The sequence below is a fragment of the Mauremys reevesii genome, linkage group 9 (genome assembly GCF_016161935.1).
Source record: "Mauremys reevesii isolate NIE-2019 linkage group 9, ASM1616193v1, whole genome shotgun sequence".
NCBI classification, from domain to species: domain Eukaryota; kingdom Metazoa; phylum Chordata; order Testudines; family Geoemydidae; genus Mauremys; species Mauremys reevesii.
The window spans coordinates 14,595,784-14,619,644 of record NC_052631.1 but is presented as its reverse complement, the minus strand read 5'-3'; the positions used below and the strand labels follow the sequence as shown (position 1 = coordinate 14,619,644).

Genomic DNA, 23,861 nt, shown 5'->3' with positions numbered 1-23,861 from the left:
CTCAGTGCCTACTGCTATATACCCATGCCTGCTTAATAGATCCTCCCCTTTGAGAGGATCAGAACTGGGCCCTCTTTTCAACTCTTTTGGAATTCAGATGGGATTCCAGAGAACTTCTGAATTCTAGCTGGGCTCCCTGTGATATGAGGTCAGCTATAGTAAGCATGGCAATGAACTAGCCATTCGTGAAAACTCCTCCCTGTGGCTCAGATTTTCCCTAATCCCCTTTTTGAACAGACACTGACTAAACCAGGGGTGGGCAAACTACGGCCCATCAGCCATTTTAATCCGGCCATCAAGCTCCCGCTGCGGAGCGGGGTCTGGGGCTTGCCCCGGTCTGGCGCTCCAGCCAGGGAGCAGGGTCGGGGCCTGCTCCGCGCGGCTCCCAGAAGTAGTGGCATGTCCCCACTCTGACTCTGACATGTAGGGACAGCCAGGGTGCTTCGGTCCACATGCTGCTCCCACCCAAAGCGCCGGCCCCACAGCTCCCATTGGCCGGGAACCATGTCAATGGGAGCTGCATGGGAAGCGCCTGCAGATGGGGCAGCATGCAGCAGAGCTGCCTGGCCGCGCCTCCGCGTAGGAGTTGGAGTGGGGGACATGCCACTGCTTCCAAGAGCCACTTGAGGTAAATGCTGCCCAGAGCCTGCACCCCTGCCCCAGTCCTGATTCCCCCTCCCACCCTCCAAACCCGTCGGTCAAGGCCAGAATACTGTGATGGGTTTGATCACAGAAACCCCCTTGGGAGGTGCCAACTGATGTGCCAAGACTACTTCTGCCCCTGCTTTCCTGCCCTGGCAGCTTAGGACTTCAGTGCCCTGCCTGCTGCAAATCCAGACCCAGGTCTGAATCACGTTCCCTAACACCTGTGGGCTTGACTGAAAGCAGCTTACAGAAGTGTTCTTATCTTTAACACTCAGGTGCCCAACTCCCAGTGGGGTCTAAACCCAAATAAATCCATTTTACCCTGTATAACGCTTATACAGGGTAAACTCATATGTATCAGAAGGGAAGCCACGTTAGTCTGGATCTGTAAAAGCAGCAAAGAGTCCTGTGGCACCTTATAGACTAACAGACGTAGTCTATAAGTCTGTTAGTATATAAGGTTCCATGGGACTCTTTGCTGCTTTTACTGATAGATATGCACAGCTGTTCCCCCCCCCTCGGTTAATTAATAAGTAATTAAGTAATTAACTCTGCGTTAATTAATGAGTAAAAAGTGATTTAATTAAATACAGAAAGTAGGATTTAAGTGATTCCAAGTAGTAACAGACAGAACAAAGTGAATTACCAAGTAAAATGAAATAAAACACGCAAATCTAAGTCTAACAGCCGAGTACAGATAAAAACCTCACCGGTAAGCTTCCTTTTACAGACAAGTCTCCTTTTAGTCTGGGTCCAGCAATCACTCACACCCCCTATGGTTATTGTCCTTTGTTCCAGTTTCTTTCAGATATCCTTGGGGTGGAGAGGCTCTCTCTATAGCCAGCTGAAAACCAACGGAGGGGGTCTCCCACGGGCTTAAATAGACTTTCTCTTGTGGGTAGAGACCCCCTCCTCTCGCCTATGCAAAGTCCAGCTCCAAGATGGAGTTCTGGAGTCACCTGGGCAAGTCACATGTCCATGCATGACTCACAGTTTTTACAGGCAGAAGCCATTGCCCACATGGTATCTTGTATGTCTCCAGGAAGACTTCTTACGTGGATTGGAGCATTCCAAGATGCATTGTTCCCCAAGTGCTTCTTGATTGGGCGCTTAACCTTGCAAATTCCTTTCTAAAGAAGCTGACCAAATGCCTCATAAAGCTTACTTAGAAATCAAGCAAGTATACAGCTAATATTCATAACTTCAAGTACAAAAATTATATATGTGTACAAATAGGATGAATAGATTCAGTAAACCATAACCTTTGCAGAGATACGTTACTCCCAGGGTTGTGAGTTCAATCCTTGAGGGGGCCATTTAGGAAACTGGGGTAAAAATCTGTCTGGGGATTAGTCCTTGCTTAAATTTTTTTGGGGGGAGGGATAGCTCAGTGGTTTGAGCATTGGCCTGCTAAACCCAGGGTTGTGAGTTCCATCCTTGAGGGGGCCACTTAGGGATCTGGGGCAAAATCAGTACTTGGTCCTGCTAGTGAAGGCAGGGGGCTGGACTCAATGACCTTTCAAGGTCCCTTCCAGTTCTAGGAGATTGGTATATCTCCAATTATTATTTTTTATTATTATACCCCAACCCCCTGCCCCAGCCCTCCTAACCCCTTGTTCCCAGCCTGGAGCAGACTCTTACACTCCAAACCCCTCATCCCCAGCCGCATCCCCAGCTGGAGCCCTCACCCAACCCCCCTCCCCCGTACCCCATTGCCCCAGCCTGGAATCTCCTCCCACACCCTGAACTCCTCGTTTCTGGCCCCACCCCAGAGCCTGCACCCACAGCTGGAGCCCTCACCCCCTCCCACACCCCAACCCCAATTTCGTGAGCATTCATGACCCGCCACACAATTTCCATACCCAAATGTGGCCCTTGGGCCAAAAAGTTTGCCCACCCCTGGACTTAAACCTATGGTAAACGATGATTGGGCTAAGAACATAAGAACATAAGAAAGGCCGTACCGGGTCAGACCAAAGGTCCATCTAGCCCAGTATCTGTCTACCGACAGTGGCCAATGCCAGGTGCCCCTGAGGGAGTGAACCTAACAGGCAATGATCAAGTGATCTCTCTCCTGCCATCCATCTCCATCCTCTGACGAACAGAGGCTAGGGACACCATTCTTACCCATCCTGGCTAATAGCCATTTATGGACTTAGCCACCATGAATTTATCCAGTCCCCTTTTAAACATTGTTATAGTCCTAGCCTTCACAACCTCCTCAGGTAAGGAGTTCCACACGTTGACTGTGCGCTGCGTGAAGAAGAACTTCCTTTTATTTGTTTTAAACCTGCTGCCTATTAATTTCATTTGGTGACCCCTAGTTCTTGTATTATGGGAATAAGTAAATAACTTTTCCTTATCCACTTTCTCAACATCACTCATGATTTTATATACCTCTATCATGTCCCCCCTTAGTCTTCTCTTTTCCAAACTGAAGAGTCCTGGCCTCTTTAATCTTTCCTCATATGGGACCCTCTCTAAACCCCTAATCATTATGCTGAGATTAATAATACAAAACAAAGGCATTCTTGCCTTTTTATTAAAAAAAAACAAACCCTTTCCAATATAGATGGACACAAACTTTTAATTTCCTTCTGGAATCCGCTCGGCTGGTTGCAGTTACTCTCTGTTATAATTAATTTGCAACTTCTACCAGACTGGTGGAGCTGCATTGATCCAGTTTCATGGAGCAGGCTCTGACTCTCACTGCAGCGGATACTTAGCATTGGAAAGATCAGGAGCGGAATTGAGCATCCTGGAATTTAGGACTGGAGAAAGAAGCAGTAGTGAACATGTCACGGGCTGCTGTCCATGTCTTTCATCCCTCTGTGCTATGTGTTTGAGGAAATGATGAGGTGTGTTCAAAGCAATTTATGAAACTTTATAAGATTAAAACTTAGAAGCTGAATATTTGAAGGATGAGAGGGGGATTCTGGGAAGATTGTACAACTCCTGGGCAGCAGCCAGTGCCAGCTTGTCTGTTCTTCTCCAAAATTATGCCGGCATTAAAGCTTTCATAAATCTCATAAAAAGGACTATTTCCAGGCTATTAATGCCAGGATCATTAGAAATATCAGCCAGCCTCTTCAATTAGTGCCAATAGAATCTGAAATACCAGCCAGTCTGAGTAATTGGAAATACCAATAAGTGCAGACTAGGTCAGCATAATGTGCAATACCAGCTCTGCCAGCAAATGTATACATGAACAGATTTATATTATTATAAAGTTGAACATTGTCATCTACAGTATGCTGAGGGGTTTTGAGGGCAGGGAAGTTGGGGAACAGATTGCAGAATTGCAAAGATTTGACCAAACTTTATGAAAATTATAGTTGCATGATATAATATGCTGGAATTCTTTGGAGACGGCCCTTGGCTCCTAATTCAGAAATTAGCATTTATACTGCTGTGTCAGAACCTCCCATGACTGCTTCATTTTCAGCTAGGACTCCCCTTATTGTATGCCTTAATCCATCCACTCATCATTTGCTCACTCCAATCCGCAAGAGGTTTTTTTGGTGAGGGGAGCAAAAGGTAGAATTTTCATTCAGGTCTGCATTTGTCTGCCAGAGAAATAGTTAATAATCAAAGAAAAATCAAATAAAGTTGAGGTTCAAACAAAAAAAGAGGAACAAAAACCACTGCTGCAAATGCATCAAATGTAATAGAATCAGGACAGTTTTTAAAGGTTTGTAGAAAAAAATCATCATTAAAAGCATCTGAGTCTGAAGAAGAGTGTTTCTTAAAAAGAAAGACCTTCTCTTAATAACCTGCACTTTCTAACTTGCACTTTTTCAATACAGTGGGTGTGGTGCAAAGATTTTGTATAACCTACATATTGAGACATGCTGCCCCTGAACTGCAAAGTGTCACCTACCATCCTTTCTCCAAGATGTTTTCTATCCAATAGCTATGTTTGTCAAAGGATTTAATATGTCATAAACTACTTCTAGCTTATAAGTATCTTTTAAATAAGCATCAGTTTAGATAAGAGTCACGAATCCTAAAGTGTTTTTCCCTTAATTTAGCTGAGCTGTGTAGCAGAATTACAACCAGGGCAGCTGGGAAACATGTAAATAGATTGTGCACTAAACTGAGTACTTGAGCAAATGGAGAATGGTACCGTATGGATAAAAGTAAGATAGGGCTGTTTGTCAATGTGTTGAACATCCCTTATGTGACTCCAAGTTCTGTGCATCACAGGAGGTCTGCATGATGGTTCTGAGCTTTTGGACACATACTTTCTAGATGTGCTACACTCTCCTTGGGGCGTTCTCAGGAACTTGAAGTTCAGAGTTGTGATATAGGCCCTTTCATGTGCTTCCATAGCAGTGACAAAATGGAGCCTGATTCTCCAGTGCACTGCACTGTGTATACTCATTCACATATGTGCCAGATGAGTGCAAAGTGCTACCAGTTCAAAATAGAAGCGTTTGATTGCCACATTGTGCAGGATCAAGGAGTGGAGAATTGGGTCCACTATTTTTGCTATGGAAATGCAGTCACCTAGATTTGACACTAAAACATATGAAGGATTCTCCTGGAATCATCTTTCTGTGCTTATGCCAATTTGAGGTCTGCTAACATCTTTCTGGGAATAAGTTGGTTGCATTTAACGTATTGTGCAAGGTAAATATGTGCAGCCATTTCATTTCTTTCAGGTGAATACAGTACGTTAATGATCCTTGCAGGATCAGTGCCAATTACACTAAGGTAGTTTGGTTCAATAGTTACAGAAGTGTTATCAGTTTGTAGAATCCTTGGAAAGGACACTCCGATGCTAACAAAATTACAGGTCCCACTGCCTCCAGGGAAAGATCCTGGCCCTTCTTCCACAACTGCAGAGGCCTCTAGACATAGGGTATGTCTACTTTGGAAAGTTTCCGCACCACAAGTTATACCACTTTTATTAAAATGCTGGAATTAAACCGTGGTTGCATGTCCGCATTGTGCTGCTTGTGATGATGGAGCACGTCCACATTAGCAAAGACAGCAGTGCATTGTGGTAGCTATCCCACTGTGCAACTGGCTGCAGAGTGCTTTGGGAAGGGTTTGCAATGCCTCATGGTACAGGCACAGCATCACATGATGCAGGTTTCCCAATCCCATTGTTCCATGGGCATCCTACTACATTGCCAGCTGCTTTTCAACTGAAGGGGGGAGGGAGGGAGTGTGTGTGTGTTTATAGAGGGGTTAAGAGAGACAGTGTCTTTTGGGGGACAGAGTGTGTTTCAGCATGTTGTCTTGTAAGTTCAGACACCATCAGGAAGCAACCAGTCCTGAGGGAGGGGGAAACCCTGACATCAGCCCCTGTCTCTCTTCTTGGGCTCTCTGCACAGCAATCTCTCTCTCTCTCACACACACACACCCTCTGTGTTCAACAGCACAAGCATTCCACATTAATGGTTTTCTTTGTGTCCCAGAGTAGATCAGCACAGCGTGCAAAGGCTGTCAGAAAAGGTGCTTTGAAAGGCGAGGGGCGCATGTTTCCAGGGCAGCCAAGTTCAAAATAAGCAGTCCCTTGAGGCATTATGGGACAGCTCTGGAGGCCATTTACAGTGCAGAAAGCAATCAAGTGTCTACGCTGGAGCCTCTGAGCCTTACGACTCTCGTCGAGGTGGTTTTTTTGCAGTGCTGCAACTGAGGAGTTTCTGCGCGCAAGGTGGCTTGGCAGTGTGTAGTTTGAATGCAAAAAGCTGCTTTACTACGCCGAAGCTTGACAGTGTAGACAAGTCGATAATTAATCTGATGGAATTTCATTGTGTGGGGGGAGGGAGGCACAATTTGGGGAACTCTATGTATGACTCAGCAGTGTACCAGAGGCTTAAGCTCCACCAATACATGGATGTCAGCACCCTGCATGGGCTACACTGCAATGATTGACAAAAAGAACAGGAGTACTTGTGGCACCTTAGAGACTAACACATTTATTTGAGCATAAGCTTTCATTAATAGCCCACCTTAATCAATCAGTCTCATTAGAGTTGGTATGGCAACACCCATTTTTTCATGTTCTCCGTATATATCTTCCTACTGTATTTTCCACTGCATGCATCTGATGAAGTGGGCTGTAGCCCACGAAAGCTTATGCTCAGATAAATTTGTTAGTCTCTAAGGTGCCACAAGTACTCCTCATTCTTTTTGCTGATACAGACTAACACAGCTGCCACTCTGAAACCTGACTCCAATGATTGAATCTTGGGCCAGGGAAGGAATGGGGAAAGGGCTAATGAACCTGCAGCTAGACACAGCAGCCATTCGCACCTTCTACTGCTTTGGCTTGCTGGGGGAGGATTTCATGAGAAGCCCCTGCACCAAACTCATCTATTCAGGCTTGGTACCTGGGGAAGAAATTTCTTTTCCGGGCCTTTCCATCTCTTGTGCTTTTTTCTCTATGTTGCAGTCTAAAGGAAAAGAGTGAAATTCTCCCCTGTGCAGATGGGCCAGCACAGGATTTATTCACCACTTAGGTGTCATTGAAACCCTCAAACTAGCATTAAGTGGTGCATAGTAGTGCAACCTGCATGGCACTTGGAGGGAGGGGAGCACAGTTTGTAGGAAGGAAGGGTTTTGAGGAAGCACCGGGAGGTCAGTCTGTTTGCAGGTGGCTTGCATGCTTGATGCAGTTGCAGCATCTCTATAAATCGTTCTATTTAATAAAAAGCCAGTTTAGCTTTAGAAACGTGGCAGCCTCTCATGCTATTACCCAGCATTCAGTACATGAAACACACAGGTGTTGTATTGGCCCTCTGCACAGTGTGAATTTTACCCACATAGAAGACAAAGTTAAAAAGGCCCAGAGAAGGGTGACAAAAATAACTAGCTGTATAGTGGGACTTTCACATTTGAAGAGATAGCAGAGACTAGGATTACGTTTGCTTGTGGGTCAATTTTAGGGTAATAGCATGACTGTTCCCAGGGCTGCCCAGAGGGGGGGGCAAGTGGGGCAATTTTCCCAGGGGCCCCCACGAGAGTTTTTCGGGGGCCCTGGAACAGGGTCCTTCACTCGCTCCGGGGGCCCTGGAAAACTCTCGCAGGGCTTGGGCCCCCGGAACTGCTTCTGCTCTGGGTCTTCGGCGGCAATTCAGCGGCGGGGGGATCCTTCCGCTCTGGGACCCGCTGCCGAAGTGCCCCAAAGACCCACGGCAGGGGGGTCCTTCCGCTCCGGGACCCGCTGCCGAAGTGCCCCAAAGACCCACAGCGGGGGGGTCCTTCCGCTCCGGGACCCGATGCCGAATTGCTGGATTCAGGGGGCCCCCCACCGCCGAAGACCCCAGGCCCCCTGAATCCTCTGGGTGGTCCTGACTGTTCCTTCCCTGGAAGAGGGGACTGTGTTCTGCTCTCATGTCCTGTTGCTTCAGAACATTATTCTCAATGAATTTTACATTAATATTTCCTAGACTGAAGAGCTAAAAGCCCTCTCAAAGCTACTGCACTACAGACCAATCACATTACTTGAGGTTAAGCAGTCTCTTTTTCAGGTCCACTTTAAATTCAGAACCTAAATGATTTCCAAGAAGATTGTTACCAGATGTGCAAACAAAGTTGCTTACAATAGGAAAGTCCAGGATATCGAGGAAATGTATTTGTGTAAAGCTGAGCTCAATTCTTTCACTGAATGAAATATTTAAGAGTGGGATTGGATTGGGAGTTATTCATTAAAAAGGGGATGGGGGAGGGAAGGGCTTCTGGAAACCATAGACTCAGTTCTTAGTTGCACTGAGTTTACCCTTGATGCAGCTGAGGGAAGATGCGTGGGGGAAAGGTCTCTCTTATGCCCCATTGCTGTTCCTCCAAGCCTGGGTAGGCCGGGGCCTGAAATGACTCCCAGCATTACTTAGAGCAGCTTCAAAGGTGCTCTAAATTATGCCTCCAGAAGCTGAGTATGCTGTCTGCCCTGCGTCACCTCTCCCATCCCTAATAATCACCCTTCCTATCCGTGACATGCCACTTATTCTAAAGGGAGCTGGCTATATCAACTTTGGACCACCCAAATATTCCTCTGTAATGGGAGAAGCCTTAGCTGAGAGAGCTGAGCCAAAGGTTGGACCCCTGCTGATCTCTGTAGAATATTGCTGGTATGTTGCACCTTCCTGACCATGAGGAGTGAGAGCCCCTTTGTGGGGCGGGGGGAGGAAATTAGGAACTGGAATGGGGATTAAAATTGTAGTTCAGGTCAGAAGATTGCATCTACAACAGGGGTCGGCAACCTTTCAGAAGTGCTGTGCTAAGTCTACATTTATTGAGTCTAATTGAAGATTTCGTGTGCCAGTAATACATTTTAACCTTTTTAGAAGGTCTCTCTCTATAAGTCTATAATATATAACTAAACTATTGTTGTATGTGAAGTAAATAAGGTTTTTAAAATGTTTAAGAAGCTTCATTTAAAATTAAATTAAAATGCAGAGCCCCCCAGACCGGTGGCCAGGACCTGGGCAATGTGAGTGCCACTGAAAATCAGCTTGCATGCCATAGCAACCTACCCCTGATCTACAAGGACTAGTAGCTGCAGGCTCTGTGTAGTTCTTTGGCCAAGCTGAAAAGTGGCACTGACTTGTGGGAACATCTCACCTTTAATTGGGTTTGTACTCATACTGATTTTGATTCATAAATAGGATAAATTGAAGAGTTACTGAAGCAGGTGGATTCGCTATAAGTGATGCTACAGAACTGGAAGAACTGTGTCATGAGAGTAAGATTGAAGCCCTATGGGCAATCTGATTACAGACTGAATACGTCACACACTAGAAACCTATTTAAAATGAAGCTGCCATGGCTTAAATTGTTTAGACCTCTTTAATATTGCTGGTGCTAATTTGTGCAAAGGTGTCAATAATTGGTCATTTTAGTGACTAAGAAAGTAAGCAATAAAAATGATCAATAAAATATGCCTGGATTTATTTCATTAGGTACGTTAAGAGAAGAAACAATAATAGATTGTTTTCTTTCTAGGGAAAAAGAAACAATGGTTTCAGAGAATGTTACTTCGGGAGCCAAAAGCATTGCAAATTGACTAAGCTTTGTCCAGCTGTGGGCTACACCTTCAGATTAGCAGCTCAGAATGACATAGGCACTAGGTAAGTTATTTCTTATCAATGTTATCTCTGCCATGGCAAAGGCATTCAAAAGACTTAACTCTAAATGACAGTATCTGTACTGAGAGGCTGCTAGATTTTTTCCCTTTGGGCTCTCTATTAAATGGCTGAAGTTTTATTGCTCTACAAATAGTGCTCTTAGAATAGATCCTCTGAGAACATTCACTCACCTCACAGGGAACTGACTTGAAGTTTTCAGAATGATGAAATGAATCTAAGAGGATGGACCTCTTTGGAGGTATTAAATGATGTTTTGTGGCTTGTTTCTAATACCAAAAGAACACATATCTGTTATGTAAAATTCCCACTAGGGATCTCAGGGAACCAAAAAAACCCCATGCTTTTAGAAGTTGTTACAGATTTTGAAAAGAATCCTCCTTTTTTTTTTTAAGTGATGTTCCTTTGTCGTCTTTCAGCACTACAGCAAAGTTTGTACTCACTTCCTCCTTTGGCAAGCCTTAGGTGGCTCAGCCAGCAGCAGAGTAAAACAAATGGAATAGCAGATAGGGGCAAGGGTGGGCTAACACTGCTCAAGGGGGTTTTAGCAAGGTGGGTCCTAATTCTCCATTCCCTCGCTCCTGCAGTTAAGTTCAAGCCTGTGGAAACTGGTGGGAATCAGAGGGAGCTCTGGCTAATGGGTTTTGCAAGATCAGGGAGCTGCTAGAAACCACTGGACAGAAGACGTTACAACAGCTAGAGCGCCAGAGTATACCCAATAGTTTCCCTGTGTGGGGATTTTAGCTGGCGCAGAGTTTGCCCGCATACAAACTCATTGGAGGAAGGGGGACGTACACTGAACAAGCTAAAATAATTTTTGAAACTTACAAAAATACTTATTTTTAAAATTATTAGTCCATTTTCGTTGTTTTATGACTTGGAATGTTTAGCTGAGGAGGGAAATAAAAGAATGAAGGGAAAAAGTACAGATACCCAAAGAGATTCATATGTGTGTTTCTGAGGGGAAAGTCTGCCGTTTTAAAAGTCCTGAAAATGCAGCTCCTAGCTGTATATGGTTTAATAAAGCAACTCTGTTAATGTCTGTCTTCTTCCTCTAGATATCATTGGCCTTTATTTCTCAAGAGTTTGCACATGGATTCCCTTATCCACATACCCCGAGAGATCATCGTTTCTCTCTGAAACACCCCCTCTCTTATCAGCAAAGGTGTAATATAAATGAGAAGGGACTGCTGACAGAGCACTGTCTGCGAAGGGTCCTCAGTTTTGGAACATGTCCTCCCCATTCCTGGTTTGCCAGATCCCAGTTTTGTTAATCTTCTGGATGTGTTCCAAAACCCAATTTTTCCTCACATTATTGAGGTGGGAGTGAGCTGAGGGTTCGGGCGGTTATATTCATGGTCACTCCTTTCATATTATAACTCTTCTAGAGGAGAAGCTCTAATGCTTTCATACTTTGGAGCAAGGACTTGAAAATTAGCAGGGAGGGTGCTAGGGTCAGAGAATTGCCATTTGCTGTCCCTGTGAAAATCCACCAAAATTTGACTGATAGTTGTCTCAAAGTAGCTATTTGCACTTACCTCAATAGAGGTTTGTTAGAGGCTAATTGAAAAATTCTCCAAACATTCCATCTCCATTGAGCTTGTTCTACCCCCACAGAGCTCTGTTCTACCATTGAGAGCCTACTGAGCATGTTCTATTCCGAGGCTAAGCAGGGCTATTCCTCCAGTTGCTCCTTAGCATGAGCCTGCTGTGGAACTGAGAGCAGATAGATGGTCTCTCTAACTGATCCCCCTGCTGGAACCCACGTAGTATGGGGGAAAAGGAAGCAACCTGACTCAGGGATTATCTTCACTTACAGGGCTACAGCAGCATAGTGTAGCGCTTTAATGACGACACTCCTACGCCAACAGGAGAGCTTCTCCCATCGGTGTCGTTAATCCCCCTCCCCAAGAGGTGGCAGCTATGTTGATGGGAGAAGCTCTCCTGTCAATGTGACACTGTGTACATGGGGGGTTAGGTCAATATAACCACATCACTCAGGAGGTGTAGATTTTTCACACCCTTGAGCAATGTAGTTATACCGATATAGGTCTGTAGTGTGGACCTGGGTGAGGAGCGGAGGGGGTTGGAGAGGAACAGGCTAGCAGAGGACAGACCCACAGAACAGAAGCTGGTGGGGACAAGAACAGAAGGGGAGTGGGACAAGAGCAGAGGAAAATAGAAGCCGGAGGGACAGGAACACAAGGGGACAGATTTGTCAAGGATATATGAGAGGGGACAGGAGCAGAAGGGTCTGTATTTACTAGAACACACTTCCCTCCAGACCAGGAATGGAATCCGCATTTCCTAAGTACTAATATTCCTCTGTTCTCAGCAAATATCTCTGAAACCTACTTGCCAAGTGTGTCTCTCATCCTCTTCTAATGGCTGGCCCACACAGAGGTTAACAGACTTCTACTACTCACGGTTACTCTGTTAGCTTAAGTGGCAGAGGTCTGTTTTAAATGAAAAGGTTCAAACCCTGCTAAGGAACCGTGTCAATATGGCACCACATAAAGAAATTTCTGATTTTTTTTTTCCCATTTGCTTTTTTTAAAACTGAGAAAATAACACACAAAAATAGCAAACCTTAAGATTGCAATATCAAGCACACAAAAGTTAGGAAATGCTAGAATTAAGGTTGCCTGGGCATGTGCCTTATGAGACAGTCTTTAATTACATGATCTCACATTGTATTTTCCACACAATGCCTGCCTTATTCAATGCACAGGATGGACCATATCCTGGGGATGAATCAGGGTTGTGTAGTGAATGGGGCTTTTGTCTGCAGGATCCCTGCCTCATTTGTTGCAGAAGTTCGAAGATGTGTAGCAAATTCAGCATGGGGATGCAGGAAGAGAACCCTGGTCTCATGATTAAGGCAGTTAAATGTTGTTCTGGAAAATTGGATTCTATCTCTGCCTTTTGCCAGAGAGTTTCTATGTGATGCTAAGTCAGTCATTTAAACCAGAATTTCATAGGTGGCTAATAATTGTGTGTTCCTGATTTTCTGTGACCCTAGATTGAGTCACCTGGGGCCAGATTTGCGGAAGTGCTGAGCACTCACAACTCCAACTGAAGTACATAGGAGCTGTGCTTTGAACCCAAAATCAGTGGACACTTTTAGCATTATTCATTCTTGTGCTTCAGTTCCCATTTTTAAAATGGGGTTAATAATACCTTCCTACCCCACAGGGGAGATAAATTAATTTATGTTTTTGAAGCACTCTGATGGTGATGAGATCCATAACAATATCCATGAGGAAGTTAATAATTCACTGTTTAGTACGGGTTTTGAACGGAGTGCAGTAAGTAAGGCATAGAGGCAACTCACTGGAGAAAACAAATACTGACTAACTGCTTACTCAGAGAGCACCATCCTTCCTGTGTGCACTGAATGAGACAGAGTTCCTGTAGAAATAAATGCATGCAAACATGTCCTTAAAGATTGTGTTATAATGCATGTGGACAAGGGGTCTGAATTAAGGTTGCATAGGCATTCTTAGTTCTGGCATTCCCTAACTTTTGAGTGCTTGACTTTGCAATCTGAATGTCTTTTTACTGTAATATTTCTGTATGCGCTTATATATAGTGTATATGCCTATATATTCTAACAATATATTTCTATACCAATATATGCAAACAATGCAGTTTGGAAAAAAAAAATTATGTGATATCTTCTTTCTCTCTGTTCCTGTACAGTGGGTACAGCCAGGAAGTGGTGTGCTACACATCAGGTAATATTCCTCAGACCCCTTCTGCACCAAGATTGGTTCGAGCAGGTGTCACGTGGATCACATTGCAGTGGAATAAGGCAGAAGGATGTACACCAGAAGAAGTGATTTCTTACACCCTGGAAATTCAGGAGGAAGATAATGTAAGTTCTTTGTTAGTAGTATTATAACGTGGATAGCATGGACCAAATTCTCTTCTCACTTGTACAGGTGCAACCCCATTGAAGAGACTATGCCCTGTATTATTGAGAACATTTCTGTTCTGATATTTACATAGTTACTGTACAAGATTTCACTGAAGTCTCCTCAAAAGAAGGATGAGTTTAGTAGAATGCTTTGTATTAAAGAAAAAAAAAAAGGCCAGCTTCTGAATTTAGGGGATATTTCCTGGGGTGAACCACCAAAACGAAAAGCTCCTCTTTTTCTTTCAACCTTTCTTTATACAAATAAATTCTGTGTTCCCAGTTCCATTTGAAAAAACGGCTTTCTGTTACATTGGTAACTCACTAGAAACAGTTTATCATTGAGTAAGGGTGTGATCCTGCAAAGACCTGAGCCCTCCTGTGAAGTGCTAAATGCCTTCAACTCTGATTGTAGTCAGGTGGAGATGGGGGCACTCCACATCTCCTGGAGTGCTCAACATTTTGCAGGATTGAGCTGCATGACTTACCTGGCTGTTTATGCCTGAGTCACACACTAAGATGACAACATTCTGCTTCGCACCAGGAACGGAGACCTTGTAGACTTAGCAAAGTCAGGTACAAGTCTGTAATGCAGAGTCGTGCAGAATCCCACTTAAAAATCCACAAGGAAAAAGTCATAGGATTTGGAGTAATTCATCCTTAAAACAATTCAGTCTGCCACATTCTGCCTACGTCTATGCATGATACTTGCTTTCTGGAATAGACTGTCACTTGCGTTTCTATTAAATATATTAAACTGTTAACTAAATTGCTTTCTTACGCTATTTTATAGCAAAATGGCACATGATTCAGCTCAATTAATCACTCCACCTTTTTAGAAAATAATTACCATGACAATGGTAGATTACAGAAAACAAGAGAAACTTTTGGAATCCATACTGACACGATGAATCGTAGCTGTGTTGTTTGATGCAAATGTCATCTATACATGCTGGTGATAATATATAGAAACTTGGTTTGTTCTTGATTAAAATTTTAGGATAGCGTGTTTCACCCAAAGTACACTGGAGAAGAGCTAACCTGTACTGTGAAAAATCTCAGAAGAAGCACACAATACAAATTTAGGGTAAGCTTGTTTGTTTCTTTCCTTTTTCTGTTGCAGCGCATTTTGAAAAGATCTGCACGACGAGAACCCCATAACACTGAAAAACTGAGCTAGCAAACGCAAATCCTTCCTCTGATTAAAACCTGATAGGTGTGGAAAAAATGTCTCCTCCTTTGACAGTCTCTTTTCCAATGATGATAATGTTATAGTTAAAATGTTTTACATCAGAACATGTTAATTTCTTAGACTGTTTGAGGAGGATACAGTCCTTTGTACCACAGAGTGTAATCATGAAGAGCTTGCCCTGTAGATTTCACTCCGTGCACATGGAGGAGGTGCTGGGTTAAGGGCTTGTGCAGCAGGGGTGCTGCTGGAAGGTGTCCTCGGAGGACAAGGTGTCAACATGTAACAGCATGACTTAGGGCTCCAGTGGTCCTTGTGGTGTAACTCCCTCAAGTGGCCAGTCTGTACTGGTTACAGAAACTAGGACAGAGAAACACTGTTCTTGGAAAACAGACAGGGACACTGAAACAGACCCTGAAAACAGGGACATTCCCAGCACTCAGGGAGACAGGTTCACCCAATGTATGGAAAATGAAGCTTTCCCATCTATTACGTGTGAATTTCTGATTGTCAAGCAAGTTTATATTTAATGTCCTATGTTTTCTTCTTCTCGTGATAGCGCTAGCTAAGACATGTTTTTATAACTCATAAAAATATATCTTTTAACTTATAACAAAATTCAGAAGTCTGTCTCATTAATACAGAACTTTGAAGATGTCAAGCACTATACAAGTGCTGAGTGTTATTTTACTAATAAAAATGCCCAAGATTACTATGTCTGATTTTTATGCAAGAGGAGTGCTAAATATCTGCTCGCTAACATAACAGTCCAGGCTGTCAGGCCTTTGAAAAGCCCATGCCTGTAAATTTATCATTTCTCCACAAGGTGGCATCACTCGATGCACTTTTTATTGCAAGTACTGCATATTGTGTGGAAAGAGCCTATTACCTCTGAAGTTCAGATCCACTTGGCTTCCAGCACATAACCATTATTTTACAGAGTAAATATCTGAAAACAGCTTTGTTTAATTTTTGTATGAATATTGTAAACTCAAAAGAGGGTAAAATTTCTTTCATCTCAAGAACATGCACTACAATGTCAGTGGGTCAAAGATGAAACAAAAAGTTTTGCACAAAGAGGATTGCTTCAAGCAGTAAAGACAAGTTTACATAATATCTCTCTATGCCACATAAGAATATGTAAAATTACATGAACTTTAGAGTCAGGATGTCATGGATGGACTGCCATAATATTGTGCTCTTTAATTTAGCATGGTTTGTGCGGATGGTTGTTGTTTTTCCTGTAGCTTCAGTTTAGCAAGTTACTTTTATACTGAAACTGGGCTTTTCAAGGCTGGACTGACAGTGCAGTGATAACGCCACCCAAGACTGCATGATGGGCTGAGACAAATGTTGATGTTGGTTCCTCCCTCCTAAGCAGACTGGGCAGCATACTTAGCCTTGGGCTGATCTTACATAAGAACGGTCAGATCAGTGGTCCATCTAGCTCAGTATTCTGCCTTCCGACAGTGGCCAATGCCAGGTGCTTCAGAGGGAATGAACAGAACAGGCAATTATCAAGTGATCCATCTCCTGCTGTCCACTCCCAGCTTCTGGCAAATAGAGGCTAGAGATACTCAGAGCGTAGTGTTGCATCCCTGACTATCCTGGCTAATAGCCATTGATGGACCTATCCTCCATGAACTTATCTAGTTCTTTTTTTGAATGCTGTTATAGTCTTGACCTTCACAACATCCTCTGTCAATGAGTTCCACAGTGTGTTCTGTGAAGAAGTATTTCCTTTTGTTTGTTTGTTTTAAACTAGCTGCCTATTAATTGGGTGACCCTTAGTTCTTGTGTTATATGAAGGAGTAAATAACAATTCCTTATGCACTTTCTCCTCACCAGTCAAGATTTTATAGACCTCTATCATATCCCCTCTCAGTCATCTCTTTTCCAAGCTGATAAATCACAGTCTTTTTAATCTCTCCTCATCCAGAAGCTGTTCCATACTCCTAATCACTTTTGTTGCATTGATCTGTATCCTTTCCGATTCTAATCTGTCTTTTTTGAGATGGGACAACCAGATCCGCACACCATATTCAAGATGTGGGTGTACCATGGATTTGTATAGTGGCATTATATTTTCTGTCTTATTATCACTTTCCTAATTGTTCCTAACATTCTGTTAGCTTTTTTGACTGTTGCTGTACATTGAGGGAATGTTTTCAGAGAACTATACACAATGACTCCAAGATCTGTGCTTGAGTGGCAACACCTAATTGAGACACCATCACTTTGTATGTATAGTTGGGATTATGTTTTCCAATGTGCATTACTTTGCATTTATCAGCATTGAATTTCATCTGCCATTTTGTTGCCCCGTTTTATGAGATCTCTTTGTAACTCTTCACTGTCTGCTTTGGACATAACTGTCTTGAGTAAGTTTGTATCATCTGCCAATTTTGCCACCTCACTGTTTATTCCTTTTTCCAGATCATTTATTAATATGTTGAACAGTGCTGTCCCCCGCACAGATCCCTGGGGGACACCACTATTTACCTCTCTCCATTTTGAAAACTGACCATTTATTTCTACCCTTTGTTTCCTGTCTTTTAACCAGTTACCAATCCATAAGAGCACCTTCCCTCTTATCCCATGATTGCCTATTTTGCCTAAGAACCTTTGGTGAAGGATCTAGTCAAAGGCTTTCTGAAAGTCTAAGTACACTATATCCACTGGATCACCTTGTCCACATATTTGTTGACCCCCTCAAAGAATTCTAATAGATTGGTGGGGCATGATTTCCCTTTACAAAAGCCATGTCGACTCTTCCCCAACAAATTGTGTTCATCTGTGTGTCTCATAATTCTGTTCTTTACTGTAGTTTCAACCAATTTGCCTGGTACTTAAGTTAGGCTTACTGGCCTGTAATTGCCAGGATCACCTCTGGACCCTTTTTTAAAAATTGGTGTCACATTAGCTATCCTCCAGTCATCTGGTACAGAAGCTGATTTAAATGATAGTTTACACATCAGTTAGTAGTTCTGCAATTTCGCATTTGAGTTCCATCAGAACTCTTGGGTAAATACCATCTGGTCCTGGGAACTTATTACTGTTTAATTTATCAATTTGTTTCAAAATGTCCTCTAATGATACTTCAACTTCCTCAGATTTGTCACCTAAAAAGAATGGCCTCACATTCTCTGCAATAAAGACCAATGCAAAGAATCATTTAGTTTCTCCGCTATGGCCTTATCATCCTTGAGTGCTCCTTTAGTACCTCAGTCATCCAGCGGCCCCACTGGTTGTTTAGCAGGCTTCCTGCTTCTGATGTACTTAAAAAAAAATTGCTGTTAGTTTTTGCATCTTTGGCTGGTTGCTCTTCAAATACTTTTTTGGCCTGCCTAGTTGTATTTTTATACTCGACTTTCCAGAGTTTATGCTCCTTTCTATTTTTCTCAGTAGGATTTGACTTCCAATTTTTAAAGGATGTCTTTCTGCCTCCAGTTGCTTCTTTTACTCTGTTATTTAGCAGTGATGGCCCATTTTTGGTCCTCTTACTATGTTTTTTAATTTGGGGTATACATTTAATTTGAGGCTCTCTGGTGTTTTTAAATAGTTTCCATGTAGCTTGCAGGGATTTCACTTTTGGGACCGCACCTTCTAATTTCCGTTTAATTAGCTTCCTCATTGTTGTGTAGTTCCCCTTTTCTGAAGTTAAATGCTGTTGTGATGGGCTTCTTTGGTGTTTTCCTCCCCACAAGGCTGTTAAATTGTATTATATTATGGTCACTAACTCTTCACTTAACGTTGTAGTTATGTTCCTGAAAAATGCTACTTTAAGCAAAACAATGTTAAGTGAATCCAATTTCCCCATAAGAATTAATATAAATGGGGGGAGATTAGGTTCCAGGGAAAAAAATTTTGCCAGACAAAAGACTAAATTTTATATGTACATATATGTGTGTGTGTATATATATATATATACATATACACACACACACACACCGTAAGTTTTAAACAATTTAATACCGTACACAGCAGTGATGATTGTGAAGTTTGGTTGAGGTGATGAAGTCAGAGGGTGGAAGTGTGTGAGATATTTCCCAGGGAATGCCTTACTGCTAAATGATGAACTAGCACTTGGCTGAGCCCTCAAGGGTTAACACACTGTTGTTAATGTAGCCTCACACTCTACAAGGCAGCACGAATGGTGGGAGGGGAGACAGCATGGCAGAGACTTACCCCACTCTGAGTACACTGCCTTTTTAAATAGATCAGCAAGTTGAGACAGCAGCTGCCAGCAAGCTCCCACCATCCTGAGCCTTGTCATGTCGTTCCCCCACACCCGCCCCCGCTCTGTGGAGATGAGGTACAGGAGCGAGGGGGAGAGGGACACCCTGACATTAGCACCCCTCTTTTCCCCCTTTGCACAACAAGCAGGAAGCTCTGGGGCTCCAAGGCAGAGGCAGGAGCAGCACACGACAGTGGCGGGAGGGACAGCTGAACTGCCCGGCAATTGATAGCCTGCTGGGCAGCTGCTGCACAAGGAACTTAGTGGAGCTGATACGGGGGCTTCTGGTCCACCCTGGTTCCAAGCCCCCACCAGCTAGCTCCAACGGGCTACTCTTTCTACAAGCAGTGAACAAAGCAGGCGGCTGCCAAACAATGGTATAAGGGAGCATTGCACAACTTTAAATGAGCATGTTTTCTAATTGATCAGCAATGTAACAATGAAACAACATTAACTGGGATGACTTAAGTGAAGAGTTACTGTATTACCAAGCAGTTCAGCTATATCTACCTCTTGGACCAAATCCTGTGCTCCACTTAGAGCAATATCAAGAATATCCTCTCCTCCTGTGGGTTTCAGGACTAGTTGTTCCAAGAACTTATATCAGTTTCTAGTGACACACACGCTCCCTCTCTTCCATCTGACTGCAGGGAGTAACATTAACTGGCTATGGAGGGAGACCCATCCAACTTTTTATAATAATAATATAATATATTGAGATATACCAATCTCATAGAACTGGAAGGGACCCTGAAGGGTCATCGAGTCCAGCCCCCTGCCTTCACTAGCAGGACCAAGTACTGATTTTGCCCCAGATCCCTAAGTGGCCCCCTCAAGGATTGAACTCACAACCCTGGGATTAGCAGAGTTAGCTCAACCCCCTCAGCAGAGAGGATCTTTGTAATTTGAGGCCTTTGATGGAAGAGATGATTGAAAGGGGAGCTACCAGGGGATTAGCTGAAGCTCCCAGGTAGAAAAACTTGCTAGTTCATATTTGTAATTAGTATTTGTAATAGTTGATTCAATATTCAGTTCCTGTGCAACATATTTAGAGCCAAATCCTGAAGTCTTTACTCAGTTTAGCAAAATTCCCACTGACGTCTCTTGGAGTTTTTCCTGAGTAAAGACTTCAATATTTGGCCTATCGAGCATATACTTCAGATGCATCTTTTGTGCTTCGATAAGTGCAGATTAGCATATGTTAGGTGTGCCTGTAACTCTCCTCATGTTTTTGTTGCTCTTGTTCCGTGTTTGTACAGCACATGGGGTAGGGTGACCAGATAGCAAGTATGAAAAAATCGTGACGGGGGTGGGGGGTAATAAGAGCCTATATAAGAAAAAGCCCCAAATATCGGGGCTGTCCCTATAAAATTGGGACATCTGGTCACCCTCACATGGGGTCCTGGTCCATAACTTGGGCTCCTAAGCACTATGGTAATACTATACAAATAACAGTAATACATTCTGAAACGACCATTATTTACCTTCTCTGCGGATAAATAACAATGGATGGCCATGTGACACTTGCTTTAAAAAGGACATTAAGAATTTTCTTATCTTAATTTACTACAACAAAGTACTGGTGGGACCAGAGAAAAACTCAGATGGTACTTACTAATGAAACAATTTTATGATCAATTACCTATTGTTAGAATCATACACAATTTGCTGTGATTTGATAGTCCTGTCTATTTTAATAAGCAATATTTGTATGGACTATATTAGTTTAATTCATGCAAAGCTGCCAGAAAAGAGAACTGAGTAGTTACCTTAGTTGTGTTTTTGTTTCAGCTGATTGCTTCTAATGTGGAAGGAAAGAGTTGTCCAAGTGAAATTTTGGTCTGCACAACAAGCCCAGACAGGCCGGGACCTCCTACCAGACCTGTTATTAAAGGGTCAATAACATCTCATGGCTTCAGCGTTAAATGGGGTAAGCTAACCCATTCAGTTTGCTGTAACACAATTTTCTCATGGCATAACATAAATTAAGTGGAAACAAAACCTATGTGAATGGCACATTAGGCTCAGATTTCGCATGCTGCTTCTCAGCCCAGAGGTGAATCTGTTGAGAAAGTTAGATAAGCATTTGACCATTCTGAGAGATGGTGGTGAAAAGCCATGACTTTTTCATAATCAGAGAGCTCAAAAATATGTTTAAAGACATTTATAAAGTGGAAGTGTAGTGGTTCAGCTATCTTCTCTCCCCCCAACTCTCTCACACACACAATCCTTTGAGACAATTCACTGATTCTCCATTGTACTGTATGTCAAGTTCAGGCTTCCTGTCCTTGCTTTCAAGGTCCTGTATCATGTATATCCTGCCCCCATCCCAACCTATCGCTCTACCAATGATGTTAGTCTCGATACCCCTCACAAATATCTCGTTGTCTTCTTCCGTGCTCCCTTAGTGCTTTCCTGACCACCAAGTTTCCTCCGTCAGATCCCTCCTAAAAACTTACTTCTGCTGTCTTGCCTATGAGAAGGGAAATGGACAAGAAAGCTTAAACAAATAATGTAATGCAACAGCCTAAGCACATCCACGCCTCAGCAGTCTTCTTGGTGTCACCACTGTTCACCCTCCCAACTTCCCCCACACCTCGGTTTGTCTGTTCAAGATCCTTTGTGGGCATGTCATGTTGCACATAGAATGTAAGCTCTTTGAGACAGGAACCATGTCTTTGGTGAGGTGACTATGTAACGTGTTTACGAGCAGCCAATGATGATGATAAAGGATTCCAGACATCGGTTTTGAAAACCAGGCACCCTGGAATCACAGCTTTGCGTTAAACATTAAAAATACATGCCAATAACCTGTTAAAGCTCCTAATTCCACTCAAATAGCAAGAGAAGAATATTTTAGTCAAAGTATGTGGTATGGTTAACAAATCAACAGTGTATTCTAAGATTCCAAGTTGTCTGGAAATGATATGTAGATTGAGAGTGGATCCTAAAATCATCATCTTTGGAATTATGAATGCCACATTTGGCAGCATCTAATTATTTTTATCATCAGCTTTAGTCTTGTTGATTCAATCATACAGCAGCTATTTGCAGTAAATATCTTCCATCAACCCTATTTTGGGTTATTTGTGCCCTAATGAATCTGTTACAGTACGGATAGTCCTTTAGAATAAAATCTGCAAGGTGCTGACCAGAGAGCCCTCTGCACCATGCAGCATTAGGTCTTTATACTGTAATTAGTACATCTGACAAGTGCTTTCCTTACTAGATATATGTGTGATTTTGTAGGATCAAAATCTGTCCCTGTATTCTTTATTTTCTTGTAAATTCCATTTTTCAGATCTAATTTATTAACAAAAGTGTTGCTCATTTTTCAGATCCTCCACAAGATAATGGCGGTTCAGAAATCCTAAAATACCTATTGGAGATTTCTGAAGGAAATTCTGAAGGTAAATTTGACAAGAATCTATCTATTCCAATACATTGTGGTTATATTTATTCTACGGTTAAAAAACCTGGCTTTTTCAGCTATTAATATTTTTTTAAATTAATGTAATAATAATACAAGAAACAATTGTATCAAATATCATAGATGGTATTATTAGATAAACAGTTTAGTCTGGCATCTGTTCTGTACCCTTTATTAATTTTATCAAACATTAAATATAAAAACAAGTTTTACATTAAAACATAAATTGAAAAAAAAATCTCTGGCCTAGGCTATATCTGCACTACAGACTTCTGGCTGCTTGGCTGTGTCAGTCAGAGGTGCAGAGGTGTGATCTCTGACTGACAGAGGTGTGGCAGCAGACATCCCTAGTGTAGACATAATAATACAGGCAAAGAGCTGTGCTTTTACCAGTAAAGCTTGTTCTGCTCATGGGGCGTTGTTTCACTGTACCAATACAAAGACAGCTTTGCCAGTATAGCTATTTCCATGCTAGGAGCATTTTGCTGGTATAGCATACTGGTATTCCTGTACCAGTAAGTGTTCCTAGTGTAGACAAGGCCTGAGTTAAAATGTTATTAAACTGTTTAATGTTTGCTATCATTAATTATCATGGATTCCTAGGGCAGGCTATCTAAGTTGTGCATGTGCCATTTGTGCCTGGTTAAAATTTTATCGATTTGTAGAATATTATTACTACTAATATAATATCGTCATTATTACATTGTATTTCTGTGCACCTTTTTCCTAAGACTTCAAACTTTAATTAATTAAGCACCCACTGCTTAAAGTGGGTGTGATGTTGGGTGCAGGCAGGCGCAAGGGGTTGCAGACCTGGAAAAAAAGATAAAAATCAAGCTGGGTTGCTGAAGGGTGCACATTAACAACAGTCTTATTAAATCTGCTGCTCCCAGATTGTCATAGGATCTCCCCCCACACACACACACACTCTTTTCTCAGACCATTTTAAGCACTGCAAACATCTATGTGAAGTAGGTGGTATTATACCAATTTTATTGACAGGAAAACTAGACAACAGAGGTAAAGTGACTTGTCAGAGGCTACCCCACAATCCAGTGACTGGAGTACTTTAACTGTGCCCCCTTTTTAATGGAAAATAAAGTGATCTTTGAGTAGGACCAGATTGTGGCTGAAGGAAGATGCAAGTGGCCCATGCTCCTCTTTGCATCCCATGTAAGAGCCAGCCACACGTGCTGATCTGCAGCCTTAAAGTGCCACCTGCCCTGGTCTGCAGGTTGGATTATGCTGACACTGAGTACCTGGGTTGTTTTTGTTTGTTTTGGAGTTGTTCATGTTTTTGTGTGTCCCTGTCCCTTTCTGTAGGACAGTGGAATTTAAGGTTCCAGGAC

The 23,861-nt window shown here is 42.6% G+C and overlaps 1 protein-coding gene across 14 annotated transcripts in view; it reads left to right on the top strand.

Moving 5' to 3' along the window:
• Window positions 1-23,861, top strand: part of FNDC3B (fibronectin type III domain containing 3B) — a 363,980-nt gene that overhangs the window by 258,958 nt on the left and 81,161 nt on the right. For all 14 annotated transcript variants that reach the window (XR_005584676.1, XM_039488529.1, XM_039488540.1 and 11 more), the window contains 5 exons: window positions 9,601-9,725; window positions 13,443-13,617; window positions 14,657-14,743; window positions 20,874-21,012; window positions 22,421-22,492. Coding sequence is in view for 13 of the 14 variants with exons in the window: in XM_039488529.1 (XP_039344463.1) it covers window positions 9,601-9,725; window positions 13,443-13,617; window positions 14,657-14,743; window positions 20,874-21,012; window positions 22,421-22,492 (598 nt within the window). In the remaining variant the exon portion in view is untranslated. The remainder of the gene's footprint in view (window positions 1-9,600; window positions 9,726-13,442; window positions 13,618-14,656; window positions 14,744-20,873; window positions 21,013-22,420; window positions 22,493-23,861) is intronic.